Here is a 22,097-nt window from a genome sequence, read left to right as displayed (position 1 = left end):
GCTGGAGTGCAGTGGTGCAATCTCGACTCACTACAACCTCCACCTCCCAGGTTCAAGCCATTCTCCTGCCTTAGCCTCCCGAGTAGCTGGGATTACAGGCATGTGCCACCACACCCAGCTAATTTTTGTATTTTTAGTAGAGGAGGGGTTTTACCATGTTGGTCAGGATGGTCTTGATCTCTTGACCTTGTGATCCACCCTCCTCGGCCTCCCAAAGTGCCAGGATTACAGGCATGAGCTACCACACCCTGCTGAATAGGCAGGTTTTATCTCCAAGGAGATTTGAGGTTGAAGAATTTAAGCCTTCAGTGACCTTCACTTTTGAGGTTTTTAAATTTAATTTAGGCTGCCCTATTGCCATCAGGTGGTTAATGATAGGGAAAGGCGCCTCAAAAACACTGGCCTCCTTCAGTCATTCTTTAAGGCACTCATTTAGAAATTATTCACTGACCTACTGCTCAGCACAGGGCACTGAGTGGTTAAAGTTTTGTGCTGAGATCAGAGAGCAGAGACCACAGCACAATTATTGGGCTCACCCAAGGTGCTTTGTTTTCATGGTTGAAAGGGAAGTGGACTGTGCATTTGCTTCAGTAAATTTGACAAGAACAACAGGGTGGGTCCTTGGCTCCTCAAATTGGCTGGGAACCTGTCAGATCAAGTGTGCAAATGCACAGTTCACACACAGTGCCCTTCCTGCCTGGGAACGCCCCCAGGTAACTGATCAGTGGGTTCTGATGCGGAGGAAGTAAAATGGCATTATTTTACTTCCTGTGGGCAGTTTCTAATAGGAGCACTCACTTACTATGCACTTACTATGTGCCAGGTCTTGTCACCCAACGTATATAATCCTCACAACAGCCTAACCCGAAAGGCATTAATTTCTACTCTACAGATAACATCTCAGAGTCTCAACCTCCTCCTGATACCTCCCAAGATCCCAGGTGTAATACTGTAGCCTCCCAAGGCAGGAGAAGCAGAACTCAGGAAGGGAATGGTGTTATTCTAGACGGCAAGACACGCTTGCGCTGTGCTCCAATTCATTCCCCAGCACATGTTGCTAATTGTGATCATAGCATTCTGTGGCTTGCTATGCTGTGCAATCCTTCTCAATACAGTGCTCTAAGTAGACACTACCAGACATTCTGGATGGCAAGTGAGACATAACCTATTTGCCACCAATGCTTGCCACCAATGCCTGCTACCTAATAGCTCTTAAAATTAGAAAGGGCCACAAAATTGATTTGGTCTAGACAGTATGTGCTGTGGTCTTGAAGACCAGTCTCTCTAGTAGAATGCAAATTATTTTCTTGCCATATTCCTCATGCTCAACACCTTCTTAGACCTTCTGTGCAGGTCTGATGTGCCATCGCAGACTCTGGGATGGGACACTATGGTGAGGAAACACATAGTTTGAAGTAGGACAGAACCAGATTTGAATCCAGGCTCTGCCACTTGCTAGTCATGAAACCCTGGACAAATTCCGGACCCTTTTTGAGCCTTCATATCTACCTACCTCATGGGGTAGTTATGAGGATTGAATGAGGTCATGCATATAAGGATTTAGCTCTGTGCCTGACGTGTAGTGAGTGTTCAATAGGCTAAAGTTTCCATTATTATCAGTCTTAATTATTATCATTATTAATAGCTCCGGTGAAGGTCAAAGTGAGTGCAGTGTCCTGTTACACTCTCTGCTTTCTGAGATGCTCATTTGTTTACGTTTCCATGGCTTATTTCCAACTGGTGATTTCTTCTATAAGGTGCTCTGTAGATCACTGGCATGAGCTCAGCATCCCAGTGTTCTAGAAATCCTAGTTCCTGGGTGGAACATGAAATGCCTGTGTGTGGCTTTTCCACCTGCACTCCCTTCTTCACCTGGGTGCCCATTGGTCCTTTCTACTCTCCTCCTGTGGCCCGCTGGAGGCGGGCAATTGGTGAAGAGGACAAGCAAAGGGAGGAGGACCAAGAGCATCAAGAAAATCCAGAAATGCTGTTTGAAGGGAAGCTGGCTTTGTCCCAGGGATTGTCCCAGGCTCTGGGACTGTGCAGATGATTGACCAAGTCCTGCTCTCATGGGCTTATGTCTCATGAAAAGGTCAACCAAAACCCAGAAAACAGACCAATAAAATTATCTTTCTAAAATGGATCTGCCCTGCTGGCCTCTCTCTTAGCACCTTATATGACTCATTCATAACACAGACAATCTGTAATTACTTTGCTTTATTTTTACTTCAAACCAGTGGGCAGGGAACATGCCTGGTTCATTCACTGCTATATCGCGGGACCCAGAATCAGGCTTTGCATGTAAAAAGTGCTCAGTAAACACAGAGCAAATGAACAAATGACTAAGCTATGGTTTGTGAAATTTTTGTTCTGAGCCCAGAGTTTAAACTTCAGGCTACTTTTTTGTTGCTAGCAGTGGCCAGTTACCTCCCTATGTAAGAAAATTGAAAAAGAAAATTCATTTTTTAAATCCATACAGTTTTTATTTTATAAAATGTGTGGCTTCCTTAAGGAGATCATTCTAACCCAGATCAACTGTCTACAGCTGAATTAAAAAGACCGTTGGAGGCCATTTGTCTTCCAGATTTGACACTTGGGGCAGGGGGCAGTATCTAGCAGGAACTGGGTTAGGGGAGCTCATGAGGCTGGGCTCCAACACTGGGTAGTGTATTGAATTGGTCTGGAGAGGGTTGCATGGCTGTAAGAAAAAGAGCTTCTCTTATTCCCCCACACCCCACATCAGTGTGCATCTAGGCTACTGTCAACATGTCAGGCTGACAAAATCATGAGCTCTAGGAATAGAACTGTAGCACCATAAAACTCAATAATCTGGTAATACCAGGTTGTAGCATGTATGGGCGTAACCTACAGCCTGGGCAGTTCATAACAGGAGCTGCCACTTACTGTGCACCTACTACGTGCCAGGTCTTGTCACCCCACATCTGTGATCCTCACAACAGCCTAACCTGGAAGGCATTATTTCTGCTCTACAGATAACACCCCAGCGTCTCAACCTCCTCCTGATACCTCCCAAGATCCCAGGTATAATATAGCCTCTCAAGGCAGGAGAAGCAGAACTCAGGAAGGGCATGGGGTTGCTCTAGGCAGCAGGACACCCTTGCCGCCATGCCCAGTTCGTTGCCCAGCACATGTTGCTAATTGTGATCACAGCATTCTCTGACTTGCTATGCTGTGCAGTCCTTTTCAGTACGTTGCTCAAGCAGACACTACCAGACATTCTGGATAGCAAATGAGACATAACCTATTTGCCACCAGTGCTTTGAACAGTGTATGTAAAAAGCTTGGCCCTAGGAATTAGAATCCTGGATTCAGAGTGTTATGCTGTAACTACGTAACTGTGAGCAAATTGCTTCTCTCTCCTGACCTCAGTTTATTAACCTGTAGAATGGAAATTATCCCATACCATATCTGGCTCAAAAAGTCACCATATAAATATAAGCTGGTGAATTGGTTTCACTGGAACTGAAGTGCTGTTTTTAACTGTACCTAGATGGTGAATTGGTAAGGGTCAGGGCCCTGTTCAAACATGGCAAACTGTGCCCAGAGTCATGATTAGCATCTTGTTGAGGCTCTCCGCTAAGGACCCTGAGTGGAGTGTTGGACTTCCTAAAAGTCACTGGGTGAGCTTGTTAATGCAGATTCATGGGCAGCCTACCACGTGGTAGAGTAAGCATTCCTGGGGATGGCTCCTGGCTAGAGCATCTCCAAATCATTCCTCAGGTGATTCTGCTACACGCTGCACCACTGCTTCAGTGGAAAAGTGCTTAGATCGGGAACGCCAGTGCTCTGATAGGGCCATGTGGACCTTTTGGATTTTAAATATCTAGGTAGCTTCTTAGCAGAAAGAAACCCCAATCGCTTCCCCATCTTTGTATGACAAACTCTTATTCCTCTTTTAGGTCTATTCAAATGCCTCCTCCTCTGGAAAGATGTCCCTCACTGTCCTTCCAGAGCCCTCCAAATCATGTTTTAAGCACCTACTGTGTACCAGGCACTCTACTAAGCTCTAAAATGCATTACTATATTTCCTCCTCTTCCTTTGAAAATAGAAGGTAATGTCATCACTACCACCTCTGCTTACACCTTAGAGTTGAGAAACGGTGACTCAGAGAAAGCAAAGTTACTTTCTCTAGAGTGTTTGGCTCTTATTGTATTACAGTTCATCATAATAGCCCTGTCTCTCCTACATGAGTGTGAGATTCTTTACCATAGGAATTTCTGACTTTTGCATTCCTGGGAGCAAACACAGGACCTGGCACATAGTAGATGCTCAACAAACCTTTGTTAAATTGAAGTGAAAAAATAATAGAAGAATTGTAGTAATATAGAAAAGAGCAGTTTTTTTGCTTTCCAGCCTCTGCCTTTGTTCAAGCTCAGGGTTCCATTAGAGGAGGAGGATGCAGACTCCATTTGGGGTTGAAGATACAGAAGTCTTCAGACTCTCTTGTAACCCCATGCCAGTGATTCTGGTCTTCTGTTACCTTTCTTCTAAGTAACATCAGAAGACTTAGGAAGTCACAGGTTACGGACTGAAGAAACACTTGACTGATTGGTTGAGCTGGGGATGCAGAAGAGAGGTGAATGCATCTTTGATGAGCTTTATTGTGGCTTGTAGATTAAATTTATTTTCTTCTCATGAGAAGAAAAGGGGCAGGGTCAGTAGGTCACTCCTGTAATCCCAGCACTTTGGGAGGCCAAGGCAGGAGGATCATTTGAACCCAGGAGTTTGAGACCAGCCTGGGCAACATGGCAAGACCCTATCTCTACAAAAAATAAAATTAGCCTGGTGTAGAGGTGTGCTCCTGTGGTCCCAGCTCCTTGGCAGGCTGAGGTAAGAGGATGGCTTGAGCCCAAGAGGTCAAGGCTGCAGTGAGCTGTGTTCACACCACTGCACTCCAGCCTAGACGACAAAGGGAGACCCTGTGGAAAAAAATAAGGAGAGAGAGAGAGAAAAAAGAAAGAAGAAAAAAGGAAGGCAGGAAAGAGAAAGAAAGAGAAAGGAAGGAAGGAAGAAAAGAAAGAAAGGAAAGGAGGAAGGAAGAAAGGAAAGAAAGAAAAAGAAGAGACTTTTTCACATCTAACTTGGCTGGCAGACTGCCCTGGTCATAAATTTATAGACTCACTTCAAATATAATTATCTTCAGTCCAAGTAATAACTTTTTAAAAATTGTATGGCTATAAAGTAGGAAAGTTGGAGAAGATGTCTAGGTTTCTTTTCAACATTATGGTTCTGTGATTGCATTAGGACCCTGGATAAGGTTTAGAGCAAATTTAAATTAGCTAAATACAAAGCAGCTCTAAAAATGGAATATCTTCAAGTGAATTAGATTTTCTTTCCAATCTAATCTCCTCTTCCAAGTTAGTCAGAATCTGAACTTTGTATTTAAATTTTTGAGCTTTGATATATGGAGACATTTAGAAACAAAGGAAACTCAAAAAGAAACTATAACAGCATGCATAAGAATAATAACAATAACACAAACCAATTATCCTGGAGCTTAATATTTTCTCATAATTTCTTAGGCTTTCTTGGAGGTGTTAATTTACAGGCCAGGGGCAGTGGCGTGCTGTAATCCCAGCACTTTGGGAGGCTGATGTTGGCAGATGATGAGGTCAGGAGTTCAAGACCAGCCTGATCAACATGTTGAAACCCTGTCTCTACTAAAAATACAAAAATTAGCTGTATGTGGTGGTGCATACCTGTACTTCCAGCTACTCAGGAGGCTGAGGCAGGAGAATCACTTGAACCCAGGAGGCAGATGTTGCAATGAGCCGAGATCACGCCACTGCATGCCAGCCTAGGTGACAGAATGAGACTCTGTCTCAAAAAAAAAAAAAAAGTTTGCATAGCTTGGTTAAAGGTTTTGGGTAACACGGTGGAAATGATAAGGACTGCATGTGCTATTTGATTGCTTTCTTCTTGCCTTAATCAAAGCCATAATCCCTATTTACCTTTGAATTTTGTTTTTTCATTTGCAGCGAAAACGGAAGCAGAGCACCCAAGATGAAGATGCTGTTAGCCTTTGCAGTCTCGACATAAGTGTAAGTATAGTCCTTTCTACCTCCCCTGGCGCCGAGAGCATCTCGCTTCTCTGAAGGTTATTTGCTAACGTGCTGTGTGCTTGAAGTGTGCTTCTAGGATCTGACTATGGAAGTTGTGACCCAGGGAAATTTTTTTTTAAACTAAAAAACATTTTATTTCACTGGAGAAAGCTGTGTGGCTAACTTAAACTTCCAAGCCAAGTTGTTTATTACCTGTGTATTCTCTCATAAAATGAATTATGAACTCAGTGCATCTGGGTAGAATCTAGATAAATACCAGTGTGCTCTTTTAGAGGCTGTTTCCAAAAGGTGGAACAGATGTTTGTCCCCCTTTTGGGGGAAGTTAGAGGCTTGGCCCGGCTCAGGCAGCCGGATGGCCCAAAGGCCAGAAGAAGACTCCAGTAGCATAGTGGAGTTGAGTGGCTTTGGATGAGCAGATCTTAGTTTGAATCAAGATTCTGTACTTACCATCTGTGTGACACCTTTCCTTACCTGTTTCCTCGTCTGGAAAATAGGGATGAAAAGACTTAACCTGACAAAATTTGGGAGACGGTCAAATAAAACAATAAAAGTGAGAATGCTTAACATTGTCTGGTACATACTGGCCACCCACCAAATGTTTGCATCATTGTGCTTTTCTTTAAAATCAGAAGTTTGCAGAAGATGCTCAGATGACTTGGTAGTTGACTGTTGGTGATGATAAAAATGGAAAAGCTTCCTGGCTTTGTTTCAGAGCATGTCCTTGGATACTTAATTTCATAGCTTTCACCTTGTCGCCCCACTGATGCAACTGGGAAGGCTACCTTGGCCTCTGATGCCCTCATTATCCAGGGGCTGGGAGGTGGAGTAGGAATTCAGGCCCTCCCTGGGCTCCACCTGTCTATTCATCATCTGCACATCACTGGGGTTTTAACCACTGTGATCTGTGGATCCATCTAACATTAGGCCCTGCTCTCTCTCCTCTGTGAAGACCGTGAAAGCTAGTCTTAAGAGATGAGAAGGCTTACATGCTAGGAATAAAGAACCGAGTCATGGTTCTGGCTCTGCCTATAATTAACAGCATACCTTGGACGAGTCACTTCCCTTCTCTGAACCTCTGTTCCTTCATTTATTAAAAAATAAAAAAGTTTGGGATCAGACCTTCCAAAATCATTGTGAAAAGGAAACTCATTGTATATGGATTGTTAGGTACTTAATTGATAACATTATTTACCAGTGTGAACAATGCTCTTTTAGCTAGTTTTAATTACTGCAGAGTATTCTGTGATGCAAACAGCCGTGATAGAGCTTGAACTGCCATTAGTTAATGTAGTTTTGTGTCTGTTTTACCATATGGTGTTTGCTTGTTCCAATCTTTAGACCCTCAGACTGATAGCATTGGGCCAGTTTACTAGGCTGCCATGGTGAACAGGACAAAAAGATGATGTTCCTCTGCATTTTACTTTACTCATTGAATATTTTGTTATTGACAACTGAAGTCTATGGAATTCCTCTTAGCATTAAGATTTTTTTGTTTGAATCTTTTTAATTTTGTGGAAGTTTACTCTTAGAATTTAAAGATTTTCAGCATTTAAAGACTGTCAGAATTTACAGAGCCCCTAGCCACCATGTGTGCATTCCAGTCCCCTCTGCAAATTATAATAAAGTGGAAGCTCTGGAGGTGCAATGATTCAGGCAAGACTTCAATCCAGGTCACTTCTAAGATCATGCCTCACGTTACATTTTCCCCCAAGTATATATTGATACCCGTTTTTCAGGAAAGCATATCTCTAGATGCTTTCTACCGAAGAACCACCGACCTTGTGTTAAAGGATTATTTGCAATTATGAATTGTGATTTGATTTTTGTCTTGATTGGCATCAATGGCCTTGACTTCCCATCAAGGTCACAAGCCTCAGATAATGAACAATTTGGCTTCTTTTCTCCTCATGCAGCTGTGGATGATGGTTCCCTTTTTCTTACCATCTCATCTATTATGTTTTGTCACAGTAAAGAGACTCATATAGAAGATAAATCTACCTCATTACCACCAATGTGGCCGATTCCTATGCTTAGGGACTCAGCTCTGGACAGACTCATTTCTGATTTACCTGGCATTTTTCCCGAATCTTGGCAACCAGGGCTGAGTTTCCTCCATTTATTGCCACATAGTGTTATAATAATTGCAGAAGTTGGAAGAATTCTAGAAGCTGTTGGAGGAACCTGAAAACTGCTGTTTTGTGGATTCCACTGACCGTTAGAGTCATATGGTGATGGCAGAGGGTGTGACAGATCCAGATGTGGCCATCGAGAGAATACGACTAAATTTAAGTAATTTGCTCCCAGTAGGCACACAGGAGAGATGAGCTGAATGGAATTAAATGGTAGATAGAGCCACACAGGAGAAGAGGATTTGCCATAAAGGCAACAATGGTGGAATGAGTATCTGAGTCCAATAAATTAATTGCTCTAATGAGTAAATGGCCTCTGCGGGCTACTCAAAGGACCTTTATCTTTGTGCATTTAAATGATGATATCCAATAGAGTCACTGTCCCTGAGCTAACTGGCAGTATTACTGAAGAGTTGTTTTCGAACTGTTTCTATGTATAGTGGAAAGTATCTTTAGAAAAAAAAAAAAGGTGGGTCCCACTGGATGACTCATACCAGAGGATGCGAGGGTTTGGGAAAGTAATATGAATAACTCTCAATTTTTATTCCATTTGATAAGTCGTAAGACATTCACCAGATGTGTGCCTTGAACAAGAAATTGCTAGATGAGGGGACAGGTCTTTGGGGACCATAGTCAAGTTTTCATTGAGTCCCAGCCAAAGGCTGGGTACATGGTAGATTCTTGATAAATACTGTTGATGGATTAAAAAACAAAACAGTGAACTCACCTAATGTATACCTCTTTTAAAGAAATACATCTGCCGGGCGCGATGGCTCACGCCTGTAATCCCAGCACTTTGGGAGGCTGAGGCGGGTGGATCACAAGGTCAAGAGATCGAGACCATCCTGGTCAACATGGTGAAACCCCATCTCTACTAAAACTACAAAACATTAGCTGGGCATGGTGGCGCGTGCCTGTGATCCCAGCTACTCAGGAGGCTGAGGCAGGAGAATTGCCTGAACCCAGGAGGCGGAGGTTGCGGTGAGCCGAGATCGCGCCATTGCACTCCAGCCTGGGTAACAAGAGCGAAACTCTGTCTCAAAAAAAATAAATAAATAAAAATTAATTAAAAAAAAAAAGAAATACATCTGTGACTTAAAGTGGGAAATATTAACACATCTAAATCCCCCTTTGTTTAAAAAGTAAATGCCCTATAGCAGTAGTCCCCAACCTTTTTGACACTAGGGGCCAGTTTCGTGGAAGACGGTTTTCCACTGACTGAGTGGGATTGGGGGAATGGTTTCAGGTGAATTCAAGCACTTTACATTTATTGTGTACTTCATTTATATCATTATTACATTGTAAAACATAATGAAATAATTACACAACCCATCATAATGTAGAATCAGTGGGAGACCTGAGCTTGCTTTCCTGCAACTAGACAGTCCTGTCTGCAGTTGACAAGAGATAGTGACAGATCATCCGGCATTAGAATCTCATAAGGAGCCGCAACCTGGATCCCTTGCATGTGCAGTTGACCACAGGGTGTGTGCTCCTATGAGAATCTAAAGTCTCCGCAGCTGATCTGACAGGAGGCGGAGCTCAGGAGGCAATGAGAGAGATGGAGAGCGGCTGTAAATACAGATGAAACTTTGCTTGCTTGCCTGTCGGCCACTCGCCTCTTTCTGTGCAGCCTGTTTCCACGGCCCAGGGACCACTGCCTTCAGGGTATCTGAGTGATGATAACAGCAAACATTCCCAGTGACATCTTGCTTTATTTTAAGACCTCAGAAAATGATTCTGAGAGGTGCCTGGAAGGGAGTTTTCCTACTGAGCCCCTCTCTCTAACCTCCTATGGAACTTGACCCAAACAGGAGAGGGTAAGCTAAGAAAGAGCTTATTCTTACAGAACAGAGATCCTTGATCGTTTGGGGGATGCGTCACTTACTCTTTCAGGCATCTGATGATAGCACAGGAAATTTTACAAGATTGATGTATGATTTCAGGGGATTCATGGATCCCAGCCAAGACCCCATGGTAAGAGTTTCTCTTACAGAGGAAACTGGAAGGGTCTTAAAGCTCGGTGATGGGTGACATATCTCCAAGTAATTGTTTTCTGGCCCTCCACCCCCAGCACTTGGTGAAAAATGAATTCTGACTGGAGAGTCTATGCTAGTTGATGATGTAATAGGTCACTATTTTTTCCCACCGCCTCACCCAGTCCCCTGGCTGGGCCCCCAACTTCCTGGTGGGTTAGAACACACACTATTTCTGAGGGAAAGTAAAAAGCAACGTACACTTTTGAGAGCAATCTGCTGAGTGGAGAAGGCTCCCAGCAGCCGCCTACGAATCTCCTCTCACGTCAGAGGATATGAGTAGGATGGTTGCAGGGAGCTTGCCTCCCCCACGGCACTTTTCTAGTTTAAATTCTAATGGCCGGGAGATGCTGTAGTTCATGTCACCCCAGGAAAGGCCCTCGGTGCCAGAACGCCCGCTGCAGGGTGCAGCTCGCACCAGGCATTCTTTCTCATAAAACAAATGTGCTCTGGGTGGAAATAAAAATAGCCTCCAATGATAAAATGTAAAAATAAAAGGGAATATATGTTCTCTAGAAAAAATGGAAACTATGAACAATAGTTGGACAATCCCACCTCAAAGCCATAGCTACAATTGATGCATTTTCTTCCTGTCCTTATATACAAACCTTTAAATTTTTTTCATTATAAAATATTGCAGACATACAAATGGTATAAAGCTAATACAAAACCCCACATAGCTACCAATGCAACTGAAGAAATACACCTTTAACGGTGATGCCGAAGACCCTGGCAAAACTTTTGCCTTGCTGAGTTTGATGTTTACTTCCACTTTGCCTATCTGTAAACTCACTATGCATATATATCCTAAATAGCACATATTTTTAACTAGATTTTAAAATGTATGTAAGCATACAAAATTTTTAAAAATTAAGATCGGGCAGGCATAGTGGCTCATGCCTATAATCCCAGTACTTTGGGAGGCTGAGGTGAGAGGATCACTTGAGCCCAGAAGTTTAAGACCAGTCTGGGCAACACAGGGATACCCTGTTTCTACAGAAAAATTAAAAATTAGCCAGGTATGGTAATGCATGCCTGCAGCCCCCGCTACTGGGTGGGAGGATTGCTTGAGCCTGGGAGGTTGCTGCAGTGAGCCGTGATCGTACCGCTGCACTCCAGGCTGGGTGACAGAGACCCTATCTCAAAGAAAGAGAGAGAGAGATTGTAGCACAAATTTATTCGTGTATATTCCACTTACTATGTTAAGAACATGTCATCATATCATGAAATATTCTGTAAGAATATTATTTTTAATAACAATAGAGAGCTTTATCAAATAGGTTTAATAATGCCCTTATCACCGAGGAGGCCAGGCCTGTCACTGAGCTTAGGTCTTCATTAGCACATGCTTATATTTAACCTGTTGGCATTTTTTTGTTTGCTTTGGATTTATAGTCTATTCTTGCTCTGTTGCCCAGGCTGGTGTACAGTGGTGCGATCTCAGCTCACTGCTACTTCCGCCTCCCAGGTTCAAGTGATTGTTCTGTCTCAACCTCCCGAGTAGCTGGGACTACAGGTGCATGCCACCATACTCAGCTAATTTTTGTATTTTTAGTAGTGATGGTATCTCACCATGTTGGCCAGGCTGGTCTGGAACTCCTGACCTCGTGATCCACCTGCCTCAGCCTCCCAAAGTGCTGGGATTACAGGCATGGGCAACTGCACCCAGCCCTGATTTTTTAACAGTATGTAGTATAGATGTGATCTGTTTATAAGTTCACCAATAGCCTGTGAACTTCCTCAAAGCAAATACAGAGTCTCCATCATAAATGCTCCATAAATATGTCTGGGATGAATGGATGAATGGATGGATGGATAGATGAATGAATGAGTCTCAGATTGGGTTACTTATATGGGTATTTCTGAGATACTCAGTATTATTCTTACTGGCATGGTTTTCCTGGGGTTAATATTAATCAGAATTTCAGGGAGGAAGTGACCAGATTGCTAGAGTCCTTCCTTATGTATCATGTCTATGAGAGACCTATTAGATACACAGTGACAAGAGCAGCTACTGTTGATTTAGTGCTTACTATGTGATAGGCACTGTACTATCATACGTTTTCTTATTTAATCCTCATATTACCCCTTTAGAGATGAGGCAAATGGAGTGTATAGAAGTTATAAACTTGCCTGAGGCCTTACAGCTGGCAAATAGCATAGCTTTTGGATCTGAGTCCCAGGCCTGTCCTCCCAAACACAGTGCTAATTATAGTTATTATATTAGTAAATAGCATAATATAGCATGTTGATGTGTATTAAGCATTCATATGCTCTGTGCTTTCCAAATACCTCATTAAGTTCTCACAGTGGTATGATCCTGTGACTATGGAATGTATCATATCCTTTTTGCAGATGAGATAACTGAGAGTCCGGGAGATAAACAATTAGTTCAAAGTCACAGTTTGTATATTTAAGCCCAGGATGGTTAATTTAAGCCTCCAGGACAGGAGAGAAGAAAGCTTTTGGCTCCCTGGCTGTCAGTGCCGGATGATGTTTAGTGCTTTCAACTGGTCTTATTGGCAATGTTGCTTTGAGGTTTATGACAGGCATCCCCAAATTTCCATTTCCTGCACGCTCCAGTTATTTACCCTGTCACGTGGATGCTCAAACACAGAGTTGATCTAGAATAGGGGAAAAAAAGATTTCCGGTCTTAGTTAAGCTAAATGGTGTTTCATTGCCAGGATATGTTAAACCAGGCACGGAATAGCAGCGGGATTTTATCTCTGCTTGGCAGAGTCTAGATAATTAAAAAAGATACCATTTCTGTGGTTTTGTTTCTCTTGGTCTGTTCTGGAACTTGCTAACTGGGGAAATTAGCCTTGCCCTGGCCAGCATGAATTATGTGGGAGAGGTTAATAATGCTCTTATCACCGAAGAGACCAGGCCTGTCGCTGAGATTAGGTCTTCATTAGCACATGCTTATATTTAATAACCTGTTGGCATTTTTTTGTTTGCTTTGGATTTATAGTCTATTCTTGCTGTCTGTTAAATGTTTGGTCCTAAGGTAGCAGATGCCCTATGTTTGGTCCAAAGGTTGTTCTGATGCTGTCACCTCTGATGGCAGATTTGCTTGTGCTTTGAATGCTCACATAGACACATTGCATCTTGCCTTTGGCCTAGTAGATTAGATGGTAGACGATGGTGCTGTGATCTTTTATCTTTGACTTGCTTCTTGAAAAGCACAGTGACAAAGAAATTCCAAGGAGCTTCAAGATACACTCTCAGATGTGGATGACATAACAAAGCGTGAGTCAGCGTGTTCACCTTTTCCCACTCCCCCTTAAAGTGACCTTGATGGGGCCCTTGTTAAATGAGGGCTCGTATGCCCCAGAACACCTGTTTGTTGGAACGTATCACCAGAATTACAAACTTCAGGAGGTTAGAGAGTGAACATCATTCTGTACCTCAGCTTTCTCCCCTTTAAAACCAAAATTGTAACAGTGCCCTGCCTTAAAGTTGTAAGAATTAAAATAAATTAATTTATGCCAGACAAGGTAGCTCACACCTATAATCCCAACACTTTGGGAGGCTGAGGCTGCAGGATTGCTTGAGCCCAGGAGTTTGAGACCAGCTTGGGCAAAATAGTAAGACCTCGTCTCTACAGAAAAATTTATGTAGCCATTTAAAAAAGAATGAGATCAAGTCCTTTGCATGGACATGGATGGAGCTGGAGGACATTATCCTTAGCAAACTAACACAGGAACAGAAAACCAAATACCACATGTTCTCACTTATAAGTGGGAACTAAATGATAAGAACACATGGACACATAGAGAGAACAACACACACTGGAGCCTATCAGAGAGTGGAGGGTGAAAGGAGGGAGAGGATCAGGAAATATAATAGGCACTAGGCTTAGTATCTGGGTGATGAAATAATCTGTACAGCAAACCCTCATGACACAAGTTTGCCTATGTAACAAACCTGACATGTAAGCCTGAACTTAAAAGTTTTTTTTAAAAAAATATATATATATGACAAAAGTAAAGCTTGTTTGAGGTTTTTAAAAAATCATAAATTTAAAACTTAGCTGAGTATGGTGGCATGTGCCTGTAGCCCTAGCTACTTGGGAGGCTGAGGTGGGAGTGTCGCCTGAGCCCAGGTGACAGAGGTTGCAGTGAGCTAAGATCATGCCACTGTACTCCAGCCTGGGTGTCAGAGCAAGATCCTGTCTTTATTTAAAAACAAACAAATAAAATAAAAATGTTAATTTGTGTAAAGGACTTAGTACCTGGTCTATCGTGAACACAAAAAAATATAACTATTGTTGCTGTTTATTTCATTATACAAAATCAACTTTATTGTTAAGTTTGAGGATCTTTGTTATTAGCACAAATATTCCATAAATAGAATTGATCAAGTAATTTTAAAAAACAGTATATGAAAAGAAATATATAAGGATTTTTATTACAGTATTGTTTATGATAGCCAAAACTGGAAACAGCATGAATATCCAAATCATATAGACTTGTAAATACATTACAGAAGAGAAGTATAAAATACAGTTACAGAACACATGCTCTATCTGTTGTGTTGCTGTATGGTTACATACATTTATCTATATAAAGGAAGAAGTATGGAAGAGCATACACTGTATTGTGGATAGTCCTTAGATTGGGAGAATGGAATTATGGGGATGAAGAGATTACCTTCCAGGGATTCCTAAGCTTTGGTATTTTGTGAAACCTATGAACATCCCCTTCCCCCAAAGACGGTTTATATGAGCCCAAAGCAAAATTCACAAGGTTACAGCAGACCAGTTATGTTGAAATATAGCTATAAAAATATTTAAAAACCAATTTATTATTAGAGCATGTGCTTCTTAATGCATTAAGTAACATCTGGCCACAAGTCTGAAAACTGATGCACCTTCAATGATATGATAAGAATAAGAATAAGTGATATTTTGAAATACCTGTACCAATGACACTGTCATTTGAAAATGCAGTGATTTCTATGTTGATAGTCACAGGTATGAGAACGCTTCTGTGATTTGTAGGCTCCATTCTTACTGGAAAGAAATACTAAATTTCAGTCATTGGTGAAAATAAAGATGTATCTCTTTTTCCCATCCAAGCTTGAAGATGCCCTGAATTTTATTCAGTGAACCGTTGGGAGTCGGAGAATTCTAGATTATGAATTCCTGCTTAAGACACTCAATCTGTTATGATAAGCTTTTCTTATATATTACTTTTGTAATACAAATGACTGAAAAACTATAATGGATTTTGACCTGTTGGTATATGAGATTATTAGTGTTAGTAAAGGTAAGAATGCAAAACGTTTTGTAAAAGTTGTTTCTAGGAGGATCATGTTATAGTTCTGAAATCCATTCTCAGCACTTGGTGTTTAGATTTTTCCTTGAGAACAGCTTAGCTCACGGGTTCTTCACATTCCTTTTTTTAACCTTTGTTTTTAGGTTGTTTTTTTTTTTAATGCTTCATCTGCCCATCTACACATTGTTTTTTAAAAAATATAACTTGAGTCACCTCAGTATTTTAAAAGAAAGTCTTTTCTGCTTCTTCTATTAAAAACATAATTTAGGGGTAGAAAATTTTTTTATATTTTAGAGATGAATATGGATGTGTTTAGGGGTAAAATGTCATGATAGCTTTCATTTACTGTCAAATTCTTTAGCATAAAATATAAAGTGAATATTTTAAAGAGAAAAATGAGTTTTCATTATTCAAGTAACACTGTGTACATTCTTATCATTTAAAAATCAAACAGAAGAGATAGAGCTAACAGTGGCTCCACCATGCTCCAGTCCCACGTACCTCCTCAGGCAGAATTATCAGTTTGCTGTTTCCTCCCAGATATTTAGATACAGTTAGAGAAATAGACATGTAAAAATTAGTTTGTGATGGCTTTTTAAGGACATGTTGTCACTGGTTTTAATTTTCAACTTGCTTTTTTTCCCTCTTAAATAGATTGTATTTATTTATTTATTGCTGTGAGGTGAGATAGTTTATTGAAAGCTATTCCGTTACAGAATAGGGCATCCCCAGAAAGCAAAAGGAGGAATGCTTTGTCTTTAAGTTTTTCTTCTATAGGGTAGATTTTAATTTTTTTAGAGCTGTTTTAGGTTCACAGCAAAATTAGGCAGAAAGTACAGAGCATTCCCATATGCCCCCAATTCGATATATACATAGTCTCCCCGTTATCAACAGTTTTCCTCAGAGTGGCACGTTTTTCCCAATTGATGAGCCTCCATTGACACATCATCTTTAAACCAAAGTTTATAGTTTACATTAGAGTTCATTTGTGGTTGTGTACATTCCGTGGGTTTGTATAAAAATGTAATGACATGTATCCACCGTTATGGTTTCATATAGAATACTTTCACTGCCCTGAAAATCCTGTGTTCCTCCTACTTGTCCCCCTTCCTCACTAACCTCTGGCAATCACTGATCTCTTCCCTGTCTCCACAGTTTTACCTTTTTCAGAATGCCGTATAGTTGGAACCATACAGTACATAGCCTTTTCAGATTGGCTTCTTTCACTTAGTAATATGCATTTATGGTTTCTCCGTGTCTTTCTGTGACTTGGCAGTTCACTACTTTTTTATCACTGAAAAATATTTCATTGTATAGATGTCCCACAGTTTATCCATTCATTTAGTGTAAGCTGTATCTTATTCTTTTAAACTGCTGCATATTATTGTGTAAAACAGACAGATATAGTTTATTTTTAACACAGTTCTCCATTGAGGAACATTTTTGTTGCGTCCAATACTTCCCAATACAAACAATGACTATCTACCCCAGAGCAAGTAGTAAGGTACGTTCCATTTAAATAACAGTGTTTACAACTCTTAAACTTATATATCCAGAAGTATATTCCATGTCATCCATAATTTAAATTATAATTTAAACTATAATTTATATATAAATTATAGTCATGAATTTAAAGAATGTTTGTTATATTGACAAGGTTAACCTTTCAACTGCCTTAAAATGTTTTCAGTTTATCATTAATACTATTTCCACTGAGGTTTTTGCAGTAAGAAGTTATTGTTTTTCTAGACTCTAGCCTGAGTCCACCTTAAAATTCTGTAAATAATCTTGGTTAGGAAGTCTCATCTGGGCTTTCATGCCCAGCTAATTGAGTTTACTCCCAAATGACGTATGTAATTACATCAAGCGTCATCTTTGATGTGGTTATATATTCCTGGTTTCCATTGCAGAATCTGTTTTTCTGTTTTTCTTACTTTTCTGAATTGTGTCTGATACCTGTTCTCTGTGAAGAGAAGGAGATTTGTTGACTTTTGCCCTTGATCTTACCGTGCATAGAATGTTACATTACTTGACTGACACTGAAATTCTTGGGTAACTTCAGAGAAATGTTAAAAGAATGAATGACCAGGAGAATTTTCGTGGTTTGTATGTCTTCCTCTACCCTGCTATTTAACTTACCTTAACGTGTTTAACTTACCCTGCTATTGCTGATTTTTTTTTTTTTTTTTGAGACGAAGTCTCACTCTGTTGCCAGGCTGGAGGGCAGTGGCGTGATCAAGGCGCACTACAACATTTGCCTCCTGGACTCAAAGGATTTTCTAGCCTCAGCCTCCCGAGTAGCTGGGACTATAGGCATGCACCACCATGCCCCACTAATTTTTGTATTTTTAGTAGAGATGGGGTTTCACCATGTTGGCCAGGATGGTCTCGATCTTTTGATCTGCCCACCTCAGCCTCCCAAAGTGCTGAGATTACAGGCATGCGCTGATCATTTTATGGAGAGAACTGACTCATTATGAGCAGGTGGCTTCTCTGTAAGCGTAACTCATGACTGGTACTGAAGGTGAAACATTTGAAACCAAATCATGGGCTTATCTCCAGTGATCACAATGCCAGGTTTGGATTAACTCCTTAGAGATCCTGCAGGGAAACCTGAATGGGTTTATACCCAACAGGCTGACCTTTCCCCTTATAGTACTGTAAATGAAACCTTTTTTTTTTTTTTTTTTTACTACTCGTGCTCCTCAAAATATCAATTTCTAAAACTGGAATCCTCTACTTAGCACTAAAATTAATAAATCTAAAGAGCTTTCATTGTCTTTATTTGACAGAGGAAAGGGATGGTTTTTCTGGCCAGCCCTATATAAATTCCATTGAAGAAAGTATGTATTATTATAAAATTAATTAGTTAATTTGCTCATTCTTTAGTGCATTCACTCAGGGCATGCACTAATTCAATCACCCGGCATTTATTGAGCTCTGCCCTACGTCATACACGGGCCACTGAAAGAAGCTAAACTTAAGACTCATTTATCTTCAGACAAGTGGAGGTTGCACTCTTGCTTCTCAAACAAGTTAACCAAGCAGAGAAGGCACATCTAAGCTGAACCAAGGGTGGATTTTCTCCTTTGTCTGAGGGATCAATTATGACTGTTGGTTGGTTTTGAAATAAATTTTACTATGGAATATTTTCTGCGAATATTTTTCTCTCTTTGAATATCCTTGAAATTGGCCAGGCGTGGTGGCTCATGCCTGTAATCTCAGCACCTTGGGAGGCTGAGGTGGGCAGATCACCTGAGGCAAGGAGTTCCAGACCAGCTAGGTCAACTTGGTGAAACCCTGTTTCTACTAAAAATACAAAAATTAGCTGGATATGGTGGCACACGCCTGTAGTCCCAGCTACTTGGGAGGCTGAGGCAGGAGACTTGCTTGAACCGGGGCAGGGGCGGAGGCTGCAGTGAGCCAAGATCACACCACTGCACTCCAGCCTGGGCGATAAAGCGAGAGTCTTTTTGGAAAAAAAAAAAAATTAAAAAAAGAATATCCTTGAAATTAACTTACTTGCTTTTAACTGGTTAACTCAAAGGTTCAGCCGGGGAAGTGCTTCACTTTATGTAAAAGCCAGTCTTGAGAAATTATACTTTATGGTGGGCTTTGCGTCTGTGTTCTCCTTACAGTTATGCATCAAGCTCTAGAAGCATTGAGTTTCAAAGAAACATCGCTAGGATTTTTTACACCTGGAGAGGACCTTTCATTTTGTTCATGTGGAGAGGGTTGTGGGGTACTGTTCCATTTTAGGGAGAACAAGGTTGTTTTAAATGAGCCACTTCCCTAAATTGTAATTAATAGAAGTATTTAACAAAATGCCTCTGCTACTAATTTTATTCTGGAAAGCTTTAGTCATGTCCAAGCAGATGTGATCAATGGAGGTGAGGGTTTGATAAACAGAATTAGAATCACACCATTATCACCTTCTCCAGATGGTCATGTCTCTTCATCTTCATAGTGGCTGGATATCTAGGGCCCTCCCACCTGGTCTTCCTCATTTTCCTTCAGTTCTGTGCTCAAATGTTCTTAGACTTCCTCTGTTCCGCTAAGTGAAATAGCATTTTCAGGCCAGGTGCGGTAGCTTACACTTGTAATCCCAGCACTTTGGGAGGCTAAGGTGGGAGGATTGCTTGAGCCCAGGAGCTCAAGACCAGCCTGGGCAACATGGCGAAAACCTGTCTCTATGAAAAGTATAAAAATTATCTGGGCATGGTGGCGTGCCTGTGGTCCTAGCTACTTGGGAGGCTGAAGCAGGAGGATGGCTTGAGGCCAGGAGGTCAAGGCTGCAGTGAGCCGGCACTGCACTCCAGCCTGCAGGACAGAGCAAGACTTTGTCTCCAAAAAAAAAAAAATCAGCATTTTAATTCCCCATAGCACTCCCCTCTCTTCTTATCTGACTTTATTTTTTTCTTCATAGCCTTTATCATCACCTACCACATTATATATATTTTTAATTTATTATATCTGTCTCTTCACACTAGAATATAATTTTTATTTTTGCCTTATTATCAACGTGTGGGACAGTGTCTAGCATTGTGTGTCCAATAAATGATTGAGTGGCCACTTGGTTGTTCATGTGTTTCATGCTGTCTTTGGAAGGTTACTGTAAACATAAACTGGATTTATCTTGGCAGCATTTTAAGAACATGTCTTTCTCTCTCTCTTTCTCTCTCTCTCTCTATATATATATATATGTATATTTGCCTTCCCTTGTTTTTAAAGAAAATCATTAAAACGAGAGAGAAAATCAAGGTCTACCTGAAGAGACCTCGTGATATACAAAGGAAGATAAGAGAAAATAATGCCAGGCTTTTATGAGCTAATCAATAAGTCAGGCCAAAGACAAGAGGACAGAAGGAATGTGATATGTACACATGATCTCATACCGATGTGGAATTGTTAACACCAGTGTTTTCACATTTAAGTCAGTTGGTATGGCAAGATCTCTCAGGATAATGGTAGGAATGGAAATTTTCTGTTAAAATGAAAACATTCCACTTTTGAGGTCTCAATTCCTTTCCACGTAATGGGTGTTTATTGAGTGCACAACACTGTGCCTGGTGCCCACCACGTGGTTACAAAATGAAAGACGCTTGTAAGGAGTTATCAATGAACATTCACTGCTTGTTTATCCAAGCTTGTGGAAAGGAGTATATTCTAGATGATACAGAAATGGCAGAGTACCAGTACATCATTTATATCTCACCCGGAATATGTTCTGGCTGTTACACTGCAATATGAGTAAGGCTTTCGGCTTGAGCATTCTCAATATTGTGAAAAAAAATACGGGAACCATTTTGAGAAGACCCCGCATTGTTGGAACTACGAATGTGCCTCTCCCTGCTGGACCAGGTGGAATGCTTCCCTGCTTTCCCTCCAGGGTGAGTGGAGCAGCCTCCCCTGGGAACATGACACAGGGGACCTGTCATACTAACCCAGCATCTTTAGACTCCCCTTTGCCCTGTGTGTTTAGCTTATTTTACTTGGAAAAGGTAAATAAGGTTTTGGTTGGAAATACCTTTTATTGATTATAAGCTTCAAAGACAGGGAAAAACTAAACAGGAGGTGCTGAATGGACCTAAAAATGAACCTGATGATCTACTCAGCTTAATCATGCTGAAAAAGAAAGGTGCGGTTTGTTTTGTTTTGTATTTTGAGACAAAATCTCACTCTGCCACCCAGGCTGGAGTACAATGGCATGATCACAGCTCATTGCAGCCTCCACCGTCTGGGCTCAAGTGATCCTCCTGCCTCAGCCTTCTGAGTAGTTGGGACCACAGGTGCAGGCCACCATACCTGGCTAGTTTATTTCATTTTGTTTTTTTAATCTGCAGATAACCCAAAAGATAAATGATTCACCAATGGCTAACAGAGGTGATTGCACTTTGAACAAGATTTCTGCCTTCCTTTGGGCTACTATAACAAAATACCATAGTCTGGGTGGTTTATAAACAACAGAAATTGATTTCTCACAGTTTTGAATTCTGGAAGTCTGAGATCAGGTTTCCAACTCTGCTGAGGGCTCTCTTCTGGGTTGTAGAGTGTGCCATTCTCATGACCTCTCAAGAGCCCCACCTCCTAATACCATTACATTGAGGGTAGTATTTCAATATATGAATTTCAGGGGGACACAAACATTCTGTTCGTAACGATGCCCAAGCTCACAAATCATGCCTCACCAGTCACCTGCCTAAATGTCATTAAAGCCACAGCAATTTACTAACTTCCACACAGGAGAGAAATACCAAAAATATCTTTTTTAACATGGTTTGGATACAGTGAGTTTTCACAAATTTGAATATTATGTGGAACTGAAAAACCTTGGCTTTAAAAATTTATAAATTATCTTCCTTTACGTTTGATGTTTCATGTGGTTTTGCCTTCACATAGAAAAGGTGTCTTCATCATAAGCACATTTCTGATGTGCATTTCTCATAGCTGTTGACAATTTGCTGTGTTTTGCTCTGTTTGCCGTAACAGAATCATTCTCCTTTCTAACCAATCCATGCACTGCAGTAGCATGTTCTCCTCTAGGTTGCTGTTTTAAGTTTTGCTATGT

General features: G+C 41.0%; 1 protein-coding gene across 4 annotated transcripts in view; it reads left to right on the top strand.

Moving 5' to 3' along the window:
- Positions 1 to 22,097, top strand: part of ARHGEF3 (Rho guanine nucleotide exchange factor 3) — a 290,282-nt gene that overhangs the window by 128,966 nt on the left and 139,219 nt on the right. For all 4 annotated transcript variants that reach the window (XM_032290250.1, XM_032290249.1, XM_032290253.1 and 1 more), the window contains one exon: positions 6,001 to 6,063. In XM_032290250.1, the coding sequence (XP_032146141.1) occupies positions 6,001 to 6,063 (63 nt within the window). The remainder of the gene's footprint in view (positions 1 to 6,000; positions 6,064 to 22,097) is intronic.

The sequence above is a fragment of the Sapajus apella genome, unplaced genomic scaffold (genome assembly GCF_009761245.1).
Source record: "Sapajus apella isolate SASKATOON/1434 unplaced genomic scaffold, GSC_monkey_1.0 scaffold23, whole genome shotgun sequence".
NCBI classification, from domain to species: Eukaryota; Metazoa; Chordata; class Mammalia; order Primates; family Cebidae; genus Sapajus; species Sapajus apella.
Note: the sequence above shows the minus strand (reverse complement) of the source record. Positions and strands in the feature narration are given on the sequence as shown.